We start from the raw sequence: 17,355 nt of genomic DNA, 5'->3' as shown, positions 1-17,355 counted from the left end.
CCCTCTCCGCCGTTAACCCACACAACGGCTTCCTTGTGACACAGGCTGCCTCCACCCAAATTCTGCAAACCTGGGCCTGCTACGAGCCCGGGGTGCGTTGCCCCCTCCTCCGTCACCCCGACAACGGCTTCCTTGTGACGACGGCCGCCCCCGCCCAAATTCCACAAACCCAGGCCTGCTGCGTGCCGGGGGTATGTTGCCCTTTTCCACTGTCACCCCGACAACGGCTTCCTTGTGACGCAGGCCGCCTCCACCCAAATTCCGCAAACCCAGGCCCTCTGCGAGACTGGGGACCGTTGCCCCTCTCCGCTGTCACCCCGAAAAGGGGTTCATTGTGACACAGGCCGCCCCGACCAAACCTTGCAAACCCAGGCCTGCTACGGGCCCGGGATTTTTTGCCCCTCTTCGCCGTCACTTCGACAACGGCTTGTGACGCAGACTGCCCCCCCCCCCAAATTCGGCAAACCAAGGCCTACTACGGGCCCGGGGTCCGTTGCCGCTCTCCGCTCTCACTCTGACAACGACTTCCTTGTGACAGAGACAGCCTCTGACCGAACCTTGCAAACCCAGGCCTGCTGTGGGCCCAGGGTCCATTGCCCCTCTACGCCGTCACCCCGATAATGACTTCATTGTAACTCCGGCCGCCCTCGCCCAAATTCCGCAAACCCAGGCCTGCTACGGGCCCCGGGTCTCTTGCCCCTCTTCTCCGCCACCCCGACAACGAGTTCATTGTGACGCAGGCCGTCCCCGTCCAAACCTTGCAAACCCAGGCCTGCTGCGGGCCCTGGGTCCGTTGTCCCTCTCCGCCTTCTCCCCAAACGAGGCTTCCTTGTGACGCAGGCCGCCCCCGCCCAAATTCCACAAACCCAGGCCCGCTGCGAGCCTGGGGACAGTTGCCCGTCTCCACCGTCACCCCGACAACGGGTTCATTGTGACGCAGGCCGCCCCCGCCCAAACCTTGCAAACCCAGGCCTGCTGCGGGCCCTGGGTCTGTTGCCCCTCTCCGCCGTCACCCCTACAACAGGTTCATTGTGACCCAGGCCGTCCCCTCCCAAACCTTGCAAACCCAGGCCTGCTGCAATCCCTGGGTCCGTTGCCCCTCTCCGCCATCACCCCGACAACGGCTTCCTTGTGACGCAGGCCATTCCCCGCCAACCCTGCACCCCGAGGGCCACTCAAGGCCCGGCTGCTGCGATCCCATCTCCGCCGTCACCCTGACAACGCCTTCCTTGTGACGCAGTCTGCCCCTGGCCAAGCATTGCAATCCCACGCCTGCTGCGGGCCCTGGGTCCGTTGCCCCTATCTGCCGTCACCCCGACAACGACTTCCTTGTGACGCAGGCCGCCCCCGCCCAAACCTTGCAAAGCCAGGCCTGCTGCGGGCCCTGGGTCTGTTGCCCCTCTCCGCTGTAACCCCAACAACAGCTTGATTGTGACGCAGGCTGCCCCCGCTTAAATTCCGCAAACCCAGGCCTGCTGCGAGCCTGGGGACCGTTTCCCCTCTCCGCCATCACCCCGACAACATGTTCATTGTGATGCAGGCCGCCCCCGGCAAAACCTTGAAAATCCAGGCCTGCTGTGGGCCCTGGGTCTGTTGCCCCTCTTTCCTGTAACTCTGACAACGGCTTCTTTGTGACGGAGGCCGCACCCGCCCCAATTCCGCAAACCCTGGCCTGCTACGGGCCCAGGGTCCGTTGCCCCTCTACGCCGTCACCCTGACAACAGGTTCATTGTGACGCAGGCCGCCCAGCCCAAACCTTGCAAACCCAGGCCTGCTGCGGGCCCTGGGTCTGTTGTCCCTCTCCACCGTCACCCCGACAACGGCTTCCTTGTAACGCAGGCCGCCCCTGCCCAAACCCCGTAAACCCAGGCCTGCTACGGGTCCGGTGTCCGTTGCCCTTCTCATCCATCTCCCCGACAACAGGTTCATTGTGACGCAGGCCGCCCCCGCCTAAACCTTGCAAACCCAGGCCTCATGCGTGCCCTCGGTCCGTTGCCCCTCTCCGCCGTCACCACAAAAACGGGTTCATTGGGACGCAGGCCGCCCCAGACCAAACCTTGCAAACCCAGGCCTCCTGCGGGCCCTGGGTCCGTTGCCCCTCTCCGCCATCACCCCGACAACGGCTTCCTTGTGACACCGGCCGCCCCCGGCCAAATTCCGCAAGCCCAGTCCTGCTTCTGGTCCGGGGTCCGTTGCCCCTCTCCACCATAACCCCGACAACAGATTGTGACACAGGCCGCCCCCGACAAAACCTGGCAAACCCAGGCCTGCTGCGGCCCCTGGGTCTGTTGCCCCTCTCCACCATCACCCCGACAACGGGTTCATTGTGACGCAGGCTGCCCCCGCCCAAATTCCGCAAACCCAGGCCCGCTGCGGGCCCGTGGACCATTGCCCCTCTCCGCCGTCACCCCGACAACGGCTTCATTGTGACACAGGCCGCCCCCGCCCAAACCTTGCAAACCCAGGCCTCCTGCGTGCCCTGGGTCTGTTGTCCCTCTCCGCCGTCACCCCAATAAAGGATTCATTGTGACACACGCCGCCACTGCCAAAACATTGCAAACCCACGCCTGCTGCGGGCCCTGGGATCCTTGCAGCTCTCTGCCGTCACCCCCACAATGGCTTCCTTGTGACGCAGGCCGCCCCTGCCCAAATTCCGCAAACTCACGCCTGCTACGGGCCTGGGGTCCGTTGCATCGCTCCTCCGTCACCCCGACAACGGGCTCATTGTGACGCAGGAAGCCCGCGCCCAAACCTTGCAAACCCAGGCCTGCTGCGGGCCCTGGGTCCATTGCCCCTCTCCGTCATCACCCCGACCACGGCTTCCTTGTAACGTAGGCCCCCCCTGACCAAACCCCGCAAACCCAGGCCTGCTGCAGGCCCAGGGTCCGTTGCCCCTCTCCTCCGTCACCCTGACAATGCCTTCCCTGTGACGTAGGCCACCCCTGTCCAAACTCAGCAAGCCCAGGCCCGCTGCAGCCCCGGGGTTTTTTACCCCTCTCCAACATCACTCCGACAACAGCTTCATTGTGACGCAGGTCCCCCCCGCCCAAACCTTGCAAACCCAGGCCTACTGCAGGCCCTGGGTCTGTTGCCCCTCTCCGCCGTCACCCCGACAACAACTTCCCTGTAACGCAGGCCGCCCCCAGCCCAAATTCCGCAAACCCAGGCCCGCTGTGAGCCTGGGGACCGTTGCCCCTCTCTGCCGTCACCCCGACAACGGGTTCATTGTGACGCCGGCCGCCCCCGGCCAAATTCCGCAAACCCAGGTCTGCTACGGGCCCGGGATCAGTTGCAGCTCTCCGCCGTAACCCCCACAACAGGTTGTGTCGCACACCGCCCCCGACCAAACCTTGCAAACCCAGGCCTGCTACGGGCCCTGGGTCTGTTGCCCCTCTCCGCCGTCACCCCGACAACGGCTTCCTTGTGACGCAGGCCACCACCACCCAAATTACGCAAATCCACGCCTGCTACGGGCCCGGGATCTGCTGCCCCTCTCCACCATCACATCGACAACGGGTTCATTGTGACGCAGGAAACCCCCGGCCAAATTCCGCAAACCCAGGCCTGCTACGTGCCCCGGGTCCGTTGCCCCTCTCCGCCGTCACCCCGACAACAGGTTCATTGTGACGCAGACCGCCCCTGACCAAACCATGTAAACCCAGGCCTGCTACGTGCCCCGGGTCCGTTGCCCCTCTCCGCCGTCACCGCGACAACGGCTTCCTTGTGACGAAGGACGCCCCCGCCCAAATTCCGCAAACCCAGGCCTGCTACGGGTCCGGGGTCTGTTGCCCCTCTCTTCCCTCACCCTGACAATGGGTTCATTGTGACGCAGGCCGTCCCTGCCCAAACCTTGCAAACTGTCCTGCTTTGAGCCAGGGTAGAGTTAATTCCCATGAGGAACCAGGAAAGGGCACAGCCTGAACAGCTTACCCAGGCTGGCCAGCAGGTATTTGATACCATCCTAACCGTCATGCCCAGGGTACTGGTGGTGGCTGGCTGGAATAAGCTGTTCCCCGGAATAAGCTTCCGGGGCCGCGTACTCTCGGTCGCCGGTTGGGAGCAGTCGCTCTCGTCGGGTCCCGGGTGCTGAGCAACTGTATCACTCACCAGTTTTCTTTGTAATATCCCCTTGTCTTTGTTCAATTTCCCCAGTAAACTGTTCTTATTTCAACTTACGTGGGCTCTTTTACTTTTTTCCTCCCTCTCCGATCCCCTCCACATTCCGTCGGGAGGGGGAGGAGTCGTGGTTTCCTTCCCCTTTGCTCCGGCTGGGCAAAACCACGACATTTATTGGCGCCCAACGTGGGGCCCGCGAGGTTGAAATAGAACAGAGTGGGTTTAAACAAAATCCTTGTGTACACTCCTGACACTAGCTGATTGCTGATCACAATGTTGGCTGATATGCTCGTATGGTGGTATTACATGTCCTCTTATCTGCATCATGTTTGTCCTGTGATAGTGTTTCTCGTCGGTGGAAAGTGTATGAAAATTTTACATGCTACTGCACTGGATGGGATTGGCTTATGATATGATTTTGTCGTGGGTTATTAAGTTGGGTTGGAATGTGTACATGGCTTTTCTATCTCTTCCACATTTTCTCCTAGAACTTAATAATGGCACTCAATTTATGGGAAAAGCTGACGTGTAATTGCTCCCACTATGTCACTTACCCTCATTCCTTCAAGGTGCTTCTAATGGATTCTAACAATAATACTCTGAATGTTCTAATTACCATGTTTGTATTATTTTCCCATGTTTTCACCTCAGCTTGGATTGTAACATTTTTTTGAGAGCTGTGAGGAGAGGCATACAGAATTTGGAGAACACAGGAACCCATTCCTAACTCAGCTGTGCCAGAACCAGTTGCTGTTCCAACTCCAGCAGTGGATGTTGCAGTTGCAGCTGTGAACACTCATATCCAGACTGCTGACACCATTGCTGTTACCACTGTGGACACTCATACCCAGACTGAGAATATTGTTGTTGTGTCCAATCAGACTGCTGCTACAACTGTGGATGCTCAAACCCAGACTGTTGCTGCTACAACTGCGGCCACTCAAACTGAGACAACCAATACAATTGCTGTTGAATCAATCTGTGCCAGTATCAATTGCCCCTGTACAGAAAAAGAAATACACAAAAAAACCAGTTTGCAGCACTAAAGATGAAGATGAACAAAGGACACCACAGAGGGAAGAAGAGTTGGAGCCAGAGATAATCAGCCGGTCCTTGTCCCTGAGTGAGCTGCGAGATGTGCGGAAAGATTACAGCCGTCGCCCAGGTGAGCACATTATCACCTGGATGCTCCGATGCTGGGAAAATGGAGCCCACAGTTTGGACTTAGAGGACAAGGAAGCCAGGCAATTGGGCTCCTTGTCCCGGGACGGGGGCATTGGTAAGGCTATGGGAAGATCGTCACAGACCCTCAGCCTCTGGAGGCGACTTTTGTTGGGCGTGAAGGAAAGATACCCCTTCAAGGAAGATATTACAAGCCCCCCAAGCAAGTGGACCACCATGGAGAAAGGCATTCAATATTTGAGGGAGTTAGCTGTGCTGGAGCTTATTTATAATGACTATGCACCCACAGACCCAGATGAAGTTCAATGCACACGAGTTATGTGGCGAAAGTTCCTATGAAGTGCACCACCAAACTATGCCAGTTCGTTGGCAGTTGTCTCCTGGAAAGAAGATGAGAGGCAAACGGTGGAACAACGAGCTGCTCAGCTTCGGCAATATGAAGAAAATGTGTCTTGTCCCCTACAGGCTGTTGTTTCAGCTGTAGAGAAAATGTCACAGAAGCTTGACCAATTCGTGTCTCGCTCTCCACCTGCCAGTACTCCAGCTGTTAAGAATAAGCGTCCCGGTGCTCAAGAGCAGGAACATAAGGAGTATACACCCCAGGATGTTTCATGGTCCCATCCACAGGACCAAGGAGACAATATGAGCAAGTGGGATAGGCCACCTACCCCATCTACTCCAAGATCACCCACTCCAAGAGCACAGGCACAGGAGTTGCGGAAAGGAAGGGTTAAAAGAAGTAACTCTCCTTGGAGGAATGTCGCTCCAGTTTCCAGTGAGCAACCCCCTAGACAAGATAGGAGGATTGATTTCAATTCTGATTCCCTCGAGGGGACCTCTGGTGTTTCCTGGGAAACAGTAAATGATGACTGCGATGACCAGTATTAGGGGGGTCCTGCCTCCAGCCAGGTGGAGGAAAGGGATAATCGGGTTTATTGGACTGTGTGGATTCGTTGGCCTGGCACATCAAATCCACAAGAATACAAGGCTTTAGTGGACACCGGTGCACAATGTACTCTGATGCCATCAAATTTTAAAGGGACAGTATCCATTTGTATTTCTGGAGTGACAGGGGGATCTCAACAGCTATCTGTATTAGAAGCTGAAGTGAGTCTGACTGGCACAAATTGGCAAAAGCATCCTATTGTGACAGGACCCAGAGCTCCATGTATCTTAGGCATAGATTATCTTAAGAGAGGGTATTTTAAGGACCCAAGAGGATACAGGTGGGCCTTTGGTGTGGCTGCAGTGGAGGCAGAAGAGATTGAACAATTATCCAGCATGCCTGGCCTTTCAGAGGACCCTTCTGTTGTGGGGTTGCTGAAGGTTGAGGAGCAACAGGTGCCAATTGCAACCACAACAGCGCACCGTCGGCAATACCGCACCAACAGAGACTCTGTGATTCCCATTCATAAGTTGATTCGCCAACTGGAGAGCCAAAGAGTGATCAGCAAAACTCACTCACCCTTTAACAGCCCTATATGGCTGGTACAAAAGTCTACTGGAGACTGACAGTAGACTATGGTGGCCTGAATGAAGTCACGCCACCGCTGAGCGTGGCTGTGCCAGACATGTTGGAACTGCAATACGAACTGGAGTCCAAGGCAGCCAAATGGTATGCCACCATTGATATTGCCAATGCATTCTTCTCAATCCCTTTAGCAAAAGAGTGCAGGCCTCAGTTTGCTTTCACTTGGAGAGGGGTGCAGTATACTTGGAATCGACTGCCCCAGGGGTGGAAACACAGCCCCACCATTTGCCATGGACTGATCCAGGCCACGCTGGAGGAGGGTGAGGCCCCAGAACATCTGCAATACATTGATGATATTGTGGTGTGGGGTGACTCAGCAGTGGAAGTCCTTGATAAAGGAAAGAAAAGAATTCAAATTCTTCTAAAGGCTGGCTTTGCCATTAAATGCAGGAAAGTCAAAGAACCTGCACAGGAGATCCAGTTTTTAGGAGTAAAATGGCAGGATGGACGTCGTCATATTCCAATAGAGGTGATAAACAAGATTGCAGCCATGTCTCCACCAACTAACAAAAAGGAAACACAAGCTTTCCTAGGTGTTGTGGGTTTTTGGAGAATGCACATTCCAAATTACAGTATGATTGTGAGCCCCCTCTACCGTGTGACACAGAAGAAGAATGATTTTGAATGGGGTCCTGAGCAGCAACAATGTTTTGGACAAATTAAACAGGAGATTGTTCATGCGATGACGCTTGGGCCAGTCCGGACAGGACCAGATGTTAAAAATGTGCTCTACACCACAGCTGGGGAGAATGGCCCTACTTGGAGTCTTTGGCAGAGAGCACCTGGGGAGGGTCGAGGCCGACCCCTCGGGTTCTGGAGTCCGGGATACAGAGGATCCGAGGCCCGATACACTCCAACCCAGAAAGAGATACTGGCAGCATATGAAGGAGTTCAAGGTACGTCAGAAGTGATTGGCACAGAAACACAACTCTTCCTGGCAGCTCGACTGCCAGTGCTGGGCTGGATGTTCAAGGGGAAGGCATTCCCTACGCATCATGCAACTGATGCTACATGGAGTAAGTGGATCGCACTGATCACACAACGAGCTCGCATAGGGAAGCCTAGTCGCCCTGGAATCCTGGAGGTGATCACAAACTGGCCAGAGTGTGAAGATGGTGAAATATCACCAGAGAAGGTGACACGTGTTGACGAGGCCCCATCGTATGATGAACTGTCAGAAGATGAGAAGCGGTATGCCCTGTTCACTGATGGGTCCTGTTGCCTTGTGGGGAAGCATCGGAGATGGAAGGCAGCTGTATGGAGTCACCTACGCAAAATTTCAGAAGCTGTAGAAGGAGAGGGTGAATCCAGCCAGTTTGCAGAGGTAAAAGCCATCCAGTTGGCTTTAGACATTGCTGAACGGGAAAAATGGCCAAGGATCTACCTCTACACTGATTCGTGGATGGTGGCAAACACTCTATGGGGATGGCTACAGCAATGGAGACAGAACAACTGGCAACGACGGGGCAAACACGTCTGGGCTGCTCCACTATGGCAGGACATTGCTGCTCGAATGGAGAAACTAGTTGTGAAGGTGCGCCATGGTCACGTACCCAAAAAGCGGGCCACAGAAGAACATCTGCATAACCAGCAAGCTGACAAGGCTGCTAAGATTTCTCAATTAGATCTGCATTGGCAACATAAGGGGGAGTTATTTTTAGCTCGATGGGCCCGTGATACCTCAGGTCATCAAGGCAGAGATGCTACCTATAAATGGGCTCGTGATCGAGGGGTGGACTTAACCTTGGACACTATTGCACAGGTTATCCATGAGTGTGAGACGTGCTACAATCAGACAAGCAAAACGATTGAAGCCCATATGGTATGGAGGACGATGGCAGAAATATAAATACGGAGAGGCCTGGCAGATTGATTACATCACACTGCCACAGACTCGCCAAGGCAAACGCCATGTGCTCACAATGGTGGACGCGACCACCGGCTGGTTGGAAACATATCCCGTGTCTCATGCCACCGCCCGGAGCACCATCCAGGGCCTTGAAAGGAAAGTCCTCTGGCGACATGGCACCCCAGAAAGAATTGAGTCAGACAATGGGACACACTTCAGAAACAACGTCATAGATGCCTGGGCCAAAGAGCACAGCATTGAATGGGTTTATCATATTCCCTATCATGCACCAGCCTCAGGAAAGGCTGAGCGATACAATGGGTTATTGAAAACCACACTGAAAGCAATGGGAGGTGGAACTTTCAAGCATTGGGATACACATTTGGAAAAGGCCATCTGGTTAGTCAACTCTAGAGGATCAATCGAGCTGGCCCTGCCCTTACCTATTGTAGAAGGGGACAAAGTCCCTGTGGTGCATGTAAAAGACATGTCAGGGAAGGCAGTCTGGGTGTGTCCTGCCTTGGGTAAAGGCAAACACATCCGTGGGATTATTTTTGCTCAGGGACCTGGGTGTACTTGGTGGATGATGTGCAAGGATGGGGAGACTCAATATGTGTCTCAAGGGAATTTCATTCTGGGTGACAATAACCCGTGAATTGAATTGTATAATGATAGCTGTTAAATGTCACGATTCCTATAGTTGCTCTACGTTATGTATGTGTAGATGATTATGATGTGTAAACCTAGACATGACGTGTAGATGGTATAGAATAAGGGCTGGAATGTCCTGGTTTGAGCTAGGATAGAGTTAATTCCCGTGAGGAACCAGGAAAGGGTACAGCCTGAACAGCTGACCCAGGCTGGCCAGCAGGTATTCCATACCATCCTAACATCATGCCCAGTGTATAGGTGGGGGCTGGCCGGAAGAAGCTCTTACAGGGGCACGGTTTCTGGGTCCGTGGTCCAGAGCCATCGCCTAGGTTGGGTCCCGGGTGGTGAGCAAATGCATCATTCACAAGTTTTCTTTCTAATATCCCCTTGTCTTTGTTATAGTTGTTCCTTTTCAATTTTCCCTAGTAAATTGTTCTTATTTCAACTTAGGCGGCTCTTTAACTTTTTTCCTTTGGATCCCCTCCATGTTCTGCCTACAGAGGAGAGAGGGCGTCAGCACGGGTTTTTTCCCTTTTGCTTCGGCTGGGAAAAACCACAACAGAGCTACAAGAAAGCAGGTAAGAAGACCCCATCTGCATTGGTATGTAGGTCCCCATGTATCCTATCAGCCAGCACTGTGCCACCTTTGCATCTGCTTTCCTTTGGGGGCTATCTGCAATCCCATGCACTTTGCCTGCTCAGCTCCTATTGAAAAAACAGCTGCCAGTAGAAGTTCTGCAACTGCATTTAAGACCTACAAGAAAGCAAGTAAGCAGACCCCACCTACAGTGGTATGTAGGTCCCCATGTAGCCTATCAGCCAGCACTGTGCCACCTCTGCAGCTGCTTTCCTGTGGGATCAATCTTCAAACCTGTTCACTTGGCCTGCTCTGTTCCCACTGAAAATACGGGCTGCCAGTGGAGGTTATGCCATTGCATCTGGGAGCTACAAGAAAGCAGGCAAGCAGACCCCACCTACAGTGGTACATAGGTCCTGTATGGTACTGTAATGTCACACAGCATTGTTTAAGTGTCCAGTTATGATGTGATGTCATAGAGAACTGTTGCTGTGGCCAAATGTGTTTTGAATTCACACAGCCCCATTGCAGTGCCCAGATGTACTGTGATGTCACACTGCCAGATTGCAGATACCAGAGGTGCTGTGATACCACAGAGCCCCGTTTAAAAATGTCCAGATGTTATGTGATGTCACAGAGCACTATTGCAATGTCCAGATGTGCTGAGATGTCACACAGCCCCGTTGCAAAGCCCAGATGTGCTGTTGTGTTACACAGCCCCATTGCAGTGCGCACATGAGCTGTGATGTCACAGAGCACTGTAGCAGTTCCCATCTGTGCTGTGATGTGACACGGGACTTCTGCAATGCCCACATGTGCTGTGATGTCACACAGTCCCATGGAAGTGCCCAGGTGGGCTGTGATGTCAAAGAGCACCATTACAAAACCCAGATGTGATGTGATTACAAACATCCCTGTTGCAGTTTCCAGAAGTTCTGTGATATCACAGAGCACTGTTGCAGTGCCCAGATATGCTCTGATGTTAAAGAGAACTGCTACAGTTCTCAGGTGTGCTGTAATGTCACAGAGCATTGTTAAAGTGTCCAGTAGTAATGCTATGTCACAGAGAACTGTTGCAGTTGCCATGTGAGCTGTGATGTCACAGAGAACTGTTGCAATGCCCAGATGTGCTGTGATGTCATGCAGCCCTGTTGCAATGCCCAGATGTGCTGTTTTGTCACACAGTCCTGTTGCAGGTCCCAGATGTGATGCCACAGAGAACTGTGGCAGTGCTCAGAAGTGCTGTGGTGCCACACAGTGCCATGGCAATGCCCAAATGTGCTCGGATGTCACATATTTCTTTTTTTCAGTGCCCAGTTTTACTGTGATGTCACAGGAAACCGTTGCAGTGCCCATGTGTGCTGGGATGTCACACAACACTATTACAATGCCCAAATGTTCCGTGATATCACAGGGTACTGCTGCAGTGCCTAGATATTCTATTGTGTCACAGACTCCTACTGCAGTTCCCACATGTGCTGTGATGTCTCACAGCCCACATGCATTGCCCACATGTGCTGTAATGTCACACAGCACTGTTTCAGTGTCCAGTTGTGATGTGATGTTCTAGAGCACTGTTGCAGTGCCCAGATGAGCTGTTCTGTCACAAAGCACTTTTATAGTGCCCAGATGTGCTTTGCTGTCACAGAGACCTGCTACAATGCCCAAATGTGCCAGGATGTCACACAGTCCTGTTTCAGTGCCCAGATATGTTGTGATGTCACACAGTCCCACTGCAAAGCTACATATGCTGTGATATCACATAGTCCTTTTGCATGTCCGAGATGTAATGTCCCAGAGAACTGTGGAAGTGCTCAGAAGTGCTGTGGTGTCACAGAGAACTCTTGCAGTGCCCAGGTGTGCTCTAATGTCACAGAGCAGTTGTGATGTGATGTCACAGAGAACTGTTGCAGTTGCCATATGAGCTGTGATGTCACAGAGAACTGTTGCAATGCCCAGATGTGCTGTGATGTGACACAAGACTTCTGCAATGCCCACATGAGCTGTGATGTCACACAGCCCCATGGAAGTGCCCAGGTGGGCTGTGATGTCACAGAGCCCCGTTACAAAACCCGGATGTGATGTGATGACAAACATCCCTGTTACTGTGTCCAGATGTGCTGTGATGTCACAGAGCACAGTTTCAGTTTCCATATGAGCTGTGATGTCACAGAGAACTGTTGAAGTGCACAGATGTGCTGTGATGTCACACTGCTTGGATACAGTTCCCAAATGTGCTGCAATGTCACAGGTTCCTACATTGACTGTGATGTCACTCAGCAGCACTGCAAACTCCAGATATTCTGTGATGTAATAGACCACAGCTTCACTGCCCAGATGTGCTGTGATGTCTAACAGCCTGGATACAGTTTCCAGATGTGCTGTGATGTCACAGAGCACAGTTTCAGTGGCCATATGAGCTGTAACGTCACAGAAGACTGTTGCAGTAACTAGAAGTGCTGTGATGTCACAGAACACTGTAACATCACATCACATCTGGGTTCTGTAACGGGGCTCTGTGACATCACAACTCATGTTGCCATTGCAGAAGTCCTGTGTAACACAACAGCACATCTGGGCACTGCTACAGTGCTCTGTGACATCCCAGCACATGTGGGCACTGCAACAGTTTCCTGTGACATCACAGTACATCAGAGCGCTGTAAAAAAGAAATGTGTGACATCTGAGCACATTTGGGCATTGCCGTGGGACTCTGTGACACCACAGCACTTCCCAGCACTGCCACAGTTCTCTGGGACCTCACAGCATATCAGGGAACTGTTGTGTGACATCACAACACACATCAGACTCAATGGTCTTAAAGGTCTTTTCCAGCTGCAATGATTCCATAGGTCTCTGAGCTGTTGCACAGCCGTGGAGCTGAGGTGCTGAGGGACAGGGGTTGGTGATGGGCTCGGCAGGGTGAGGCTGCCGATTGGACTTGATGATCTCAAAGATCTTTTCCAACCCAAAGGATTCTTTGATTCAATGATTCTATGTCAGGATGGAAATGTCTGTGTCAGCAGGAATCTTCCCCAGGGACCAGAGGCCCTTGCAGACCCTGAGCCTGCTGTCCCCAAGACGTGCCCCTTCCCCACTGTCACGTCTTTGTGCTCTGATCCCCCCCAGTCAGCCTCGGGGACAGCCCTTGACCCTTGGGCAGCCCGGCACCAGCTCTGGCCCAAACCCCCAAGGGATTTTAATCAGAACAAAGAGGAGGCACAGCCTGAACACAGGACACTGAAAGTAGAGGAAATGGCTGGCAAGGGCCGAGGGCTCCCTGGAGCTCAGGGCTCTCCCAGCCGCACAGATCCCTCCTCCCTCCCAGCTGCTCCCAGCCCCGCGGCAGTGACGGGCTCTCCTGGCCCGGGGATGGGCCACCCTTGTGCCCTGAGCTGCGGTGTCACGGCCTCGCTGTCCTCAGGGGGATGTGCCAGGGACACCTCTTGGGCATCGTCGTAGCTCCAGCTCTCTGGGCACAGGCACTGGGCATCTCCCTCAGCTCCAGGGGCCCCGGCACTGCTCTGGGAGCACAGCTTTGTCTCTGCAAAGCAGCAAGGCAGGCTGTAGCACATTTGGACATCTTCCTTCCTTCTCCTCACCACTTCAGAGATGCTGAGCCCCCCTCCACCCGCCCTGTCCCTCATCCTCATACCCATCCTCTCACCTCCAGCTGCGTCCCTGGGCCCTGCTCCCTCCTCTGCTGCCCTGGGCACTTCCCAGTCTCTCTGCCCAGACACAAGGTCCTCCCCTGGGTCAGAAACCTCCCTGGCATCATCATAGCCATCTGCTGGGCCACCTTTGGGCAGGACAGGGACATCTGCAAGCATCGTACAGAGAGGAAGACGGGAGGAAGCGCAGGGACACAGCGCTCAGACAGCGGCACAGGAGATCCCCATCTGCTCCCCAACTCTGATGGTGACACTCAGGGGCACCACTGTCCATCCCGAGTCTGCAGGGATGAGACATCAACCCCTTCCTGCCCCCCAATACCTCGTGCTGACCCCAGACCGTCTTCCTCCTCACTGTCCCTGTGGTGGGGCTGCAGCTTGGTCAGGGACCCCTCCAAATAGGAGCCTGGAGAGAGGTGAGTGGGTGCTGTGGGGGTGAGCTCTGCTGACCAGGCTGCTGCTCTGTGCTGATGGGCACAGGGGACCCACAAAGCCACGGCTGAGTGGGGCGGAGGGCCCAGGACTGACCCTCTGCCCTGGGACAAACCCAGCAGGGGTGGGCAGAGCTGATGGGGAGGAAGCTTCTGTCCTGGGCCAGGACATCTCTGCTCTCCCCACATTGCTGCAGGGACTTGGGCCTGGGGGCTGCAGGGAGTCAGCTGCAGGTGGGGACCAGGGGACAGAGCGCCCAGGGATGGGCCCAGACCCACCTGATGGTTTGAATGTCTCCTGCTCCTCCCACACTGGGCTGTAACACATCTCCTGGTAAATGGCCTCAGGGAAGGGCTCCAGGGCTGTCTGGGAGCCTGTGGATAGAAGCCGCTCTGGCTCAGGGACAGGCAGCTCCCACCTTCCCTCCCCTCTGCAGCTGCCCCCTCTCTGCCCCACGGATCCACAGCACAGCCCCTGCACTGCCACGGGAAGCTGAGGGCTGGGCAGAGGAGCAGCCTGGGGCCTGACACCACGGGGATGGACCCTGCTGCCCTGCATTCCTCCTGGCACCTCCCCTGCCCCACAGCCCCCTCCAGAGCTGCCCAGAGCTCTGACACTGGCCCTTCCTCGTTTGTTTCCCCCCTGTGCCCATCTGCCCCAGCCCAGCTCTGGCCACTTCTGGCCCCATCCCCAACTCCCCCGTGTCGGGACTCTCTTCCCCTGGCTGCTGCTGGCCCATCATCAGGCAGTCAGTGGCACAGCAGCAGCACACGCCTGTGCCCCCAGCTCTGCCTGTGCTGACACACACACCCCACAGCGCCCTGGCCCTGCCAAGAGGCATCTTCCCGTGGCAGCGTGGGGCAGGACCCACCTCTGCGCTCAGCCCTGGTGCTGAGCACTCTCCAGGCCAGGAGGGCCAGCAGCAGGCAGACAAGGGCTCCCAGGATCATGCACATGATGACGGGCAACGAGACGCTTCTGCTGCCGGTCGGGCGGCCCCGAGTGGGATCTGCACAGGCAGCGACACACAGAGGGAAGCACCAGGCCAAGGAGCAGTGGGGGCCTGGAGCACCCAGCCCTGACCCCCATCATACCGTGGGCAACTCACAGCCCTCCCCACCCCCAGCACCCATAACCCGCTGCCTCCTCTTGGGAGTTCCACCCCCAGTGAGGATCCCCTTCCCTCTGGCTGGGTCACAGCCCTGCCCCGAGGAGACTCGTTGCTGATGGGAAAGACACGTCACCTGCTCGAGGGGTCGGTGCTGCTGTCCTGGGCACAGCTGCAGAGGAGGAGAAGGAGAGATGAGCTGAGAGGTGGGTATGTGGATATGAGGAGCCTCCACACCCTCCCTGGGCAGCCTGGGCCAGGGCTCCCTCACCTCAACACCAAAGGAGTTTTTCCTTGTGTGTCAGGGGAACTTTTTGTGTTCCAGGTTTTGTCCATTAAAGCTTGTTCTGTCACTGGACAGTACAGAAAAAATATCACCCCCTCCCCTGACACCCACCCTTTAGGTACTTGTACACTCACACCTGAACCTCCTCTGGGGCAACTTGAGTCCCTTTCCTCTTGTCCTGTCATTCATTACTGGAGAGAAGAGACCAACTCCCACCTCATTCGGAGTTCGAACTCCGAACTCTCCTGCCAGGGAGTTGCAGAGACTGCTCCTGTCTCTCCTCAGCCTCCTCTTATCCAGGCTCAACATCCCCATTCTCTCAGCCCCTCCCCAGCACCCTTGTGCTCCAGCTCCCTTCCATGCTCCGCTGCCCAGCTCTGGCCACGCTGCAGCCCCTCAGTGTCCCTCTGGCAGTGAGTGAGGGGCCCAGCACTGAGCACAGCCCTCGAGCTGCAGCCTCACCAGAGCCCAGCACAGGGGACAATCCCTGCCCTGCTCCTGCTGCCACCCCAGTGCTGATCCCAGCCAGCAGGGAGGAATTGCTGGGTGGATGCTGGTGCCCATGCAGCTCAGAATTACCACGGCAGGTGATGTGGGTCACATCTCGCAGCTCGTCGCACGACCGCGGGTTCCAGGGATCGGAGGGACACAGCCAGAAGGAGCCGTGTCTCTCCTCACACTCCACACGGTCCAGCCAGGCGGGGCCAGACACTGCCCCGTGGCCATTGTATCTCCAGGGTCCCTTCCTTCCCACAGCCCAGCTCCTCGCACGCCAGTGACACCGTTTTGGGGGTCATGGAGTTGGAGCAAACGCTGCCCCACGTCCCGTTGTAGAAAACCTGCAGGCGGCCGGAGCAGCCGTCGCTGTTCTCCAGCCTCAGGGCCGTGAACTCTGGCAGGGGAGAGAGACGAGTCCCTGAGGGCCGCACACCGCTGCCCTTGCCGCCCACCCCCAGGCACAGCTGAGCTCCCCAGGGACCCCGGCGGCCCCGGGGCTGCCCGTGCCTGGCTGAGCGCAGGAGGTGGCCACGCAGGAGCTCAGCGGCAGCCCGGGCCAGCGCTGGCCGTGCCCGGCTCTCCTGCTGGCCCGGGCTCCCTGAGCACCAGCCTCCCGCCACAGCTCCCGCCACGCACCCGAGCAGACGGCTCCGGCGTCCTCTTTGTGCCCGCAGTCGTGCCGCCCCCAGGGCCCGGCCAGGCAGTCCCAGAGAGCGGCTTCGGCCCCGGAGCAGTTGACGCCGTCCAGCCAGATGTGCCCGGAGCCCTCCCCAAAGGCGGCAGAGCCCGGCGCCCGCACGGCCCCTCCGCAGCCCAGCTGCCGGCACACGACGGCGGCATCGGGCAGGTCCCAGCTGTCGTCGCAGACGCTGCCCCAGCTGCCCTGGGAGTAGATCTCCACTCTCCCGGCGCAGCGCCCGGGCCCGTTCGCCAGCCGCACGCGCCGGCTCCCTGCGGCGGGGACGGAGCCCAGATGGCGGCGGGGGCCGGCTGCCCACCCACCCTGTGCCCCGGGGGCCCGTGGGGACACTCACCCTGGCAAACCACCCCCACGTCCTCCACGACCCCCGCTGCCGGCCAGGAGATGTTGCAGAGGCTCAGCTGGGCCTCGTGCCCCTGGCACCGCACCCCTCGCAGCCCCACGGGGCCCGGCCCTCGCTCGGCCTTGGGCGGGTTGTAGGCTGTCTCTGCCTCTCCGCACCGCAGCTGCCGACACGCCACACGGGCCTCCGCCACGTCCCACTGCTCAGACAGGACTCTGCCCCACGTCCCGCGCTGGAAGATCTCCACTTGCCCGGCGCAACGGCTCCCTCCCCCCACCAGCCACAGGGACCCGGAGCCAGCGGGGCCTGGGGAGTCGTGGAATCACCGATCATGGACTCACACAACCCTTTGGGCTGACGGGAAAAGCCCCTGAAGCTGCTGCAGCCCCAGCCCTGCCCTCACCCTGCCCA

The 17,355-nt window shown here is 56.4% G+C and overlaps 1 protein-coding gene across 1 annotated transcript in view; it reads right to left on the bottom strand.

Annotated features, from left to right (window-relative positions):
* The window catches only part of LOC133629445 (scavenger receptor cysteine-rich type 1 protein M130-like), a 121,427-nt gene that overhangs the window by 84,111 nt on the left and 19,961 nt on the right, over window positions 1-17,355 (bottom strand). Inside the window, 4 exon segments of the mRNA XM_062020077.1 lie at window positions 15,983-16,128; window positions 16,130-16,295; window positions 16,538-16,904; window positions 17,030-17,250. Coding sequence (XP_061876061.1) covers window positions 15,983-16,128; window positions 16,130-16,295; window positions 16,538-16,904; window positions 17,030-17,250 — 900 coding nt within the window.

This window comes from Colius striatus, unplaced genomic scaffold (assembly GCF_028858725.1).
Source record: "Colius striatus isolate bColStr4 unplaced genomic scaffold, bColStr4.1.hap1 scaffold_45, whole genome shotgun sequence".
Taxonomy (NCBI): Eukaryota; Metazoa; Chordata; class Aves; order Coliiformes; family Coliidae; genus Colius; species Colius striatus.
This window is presented reverse-complemented; position numbering and strand designations above follow the sequence as displayed.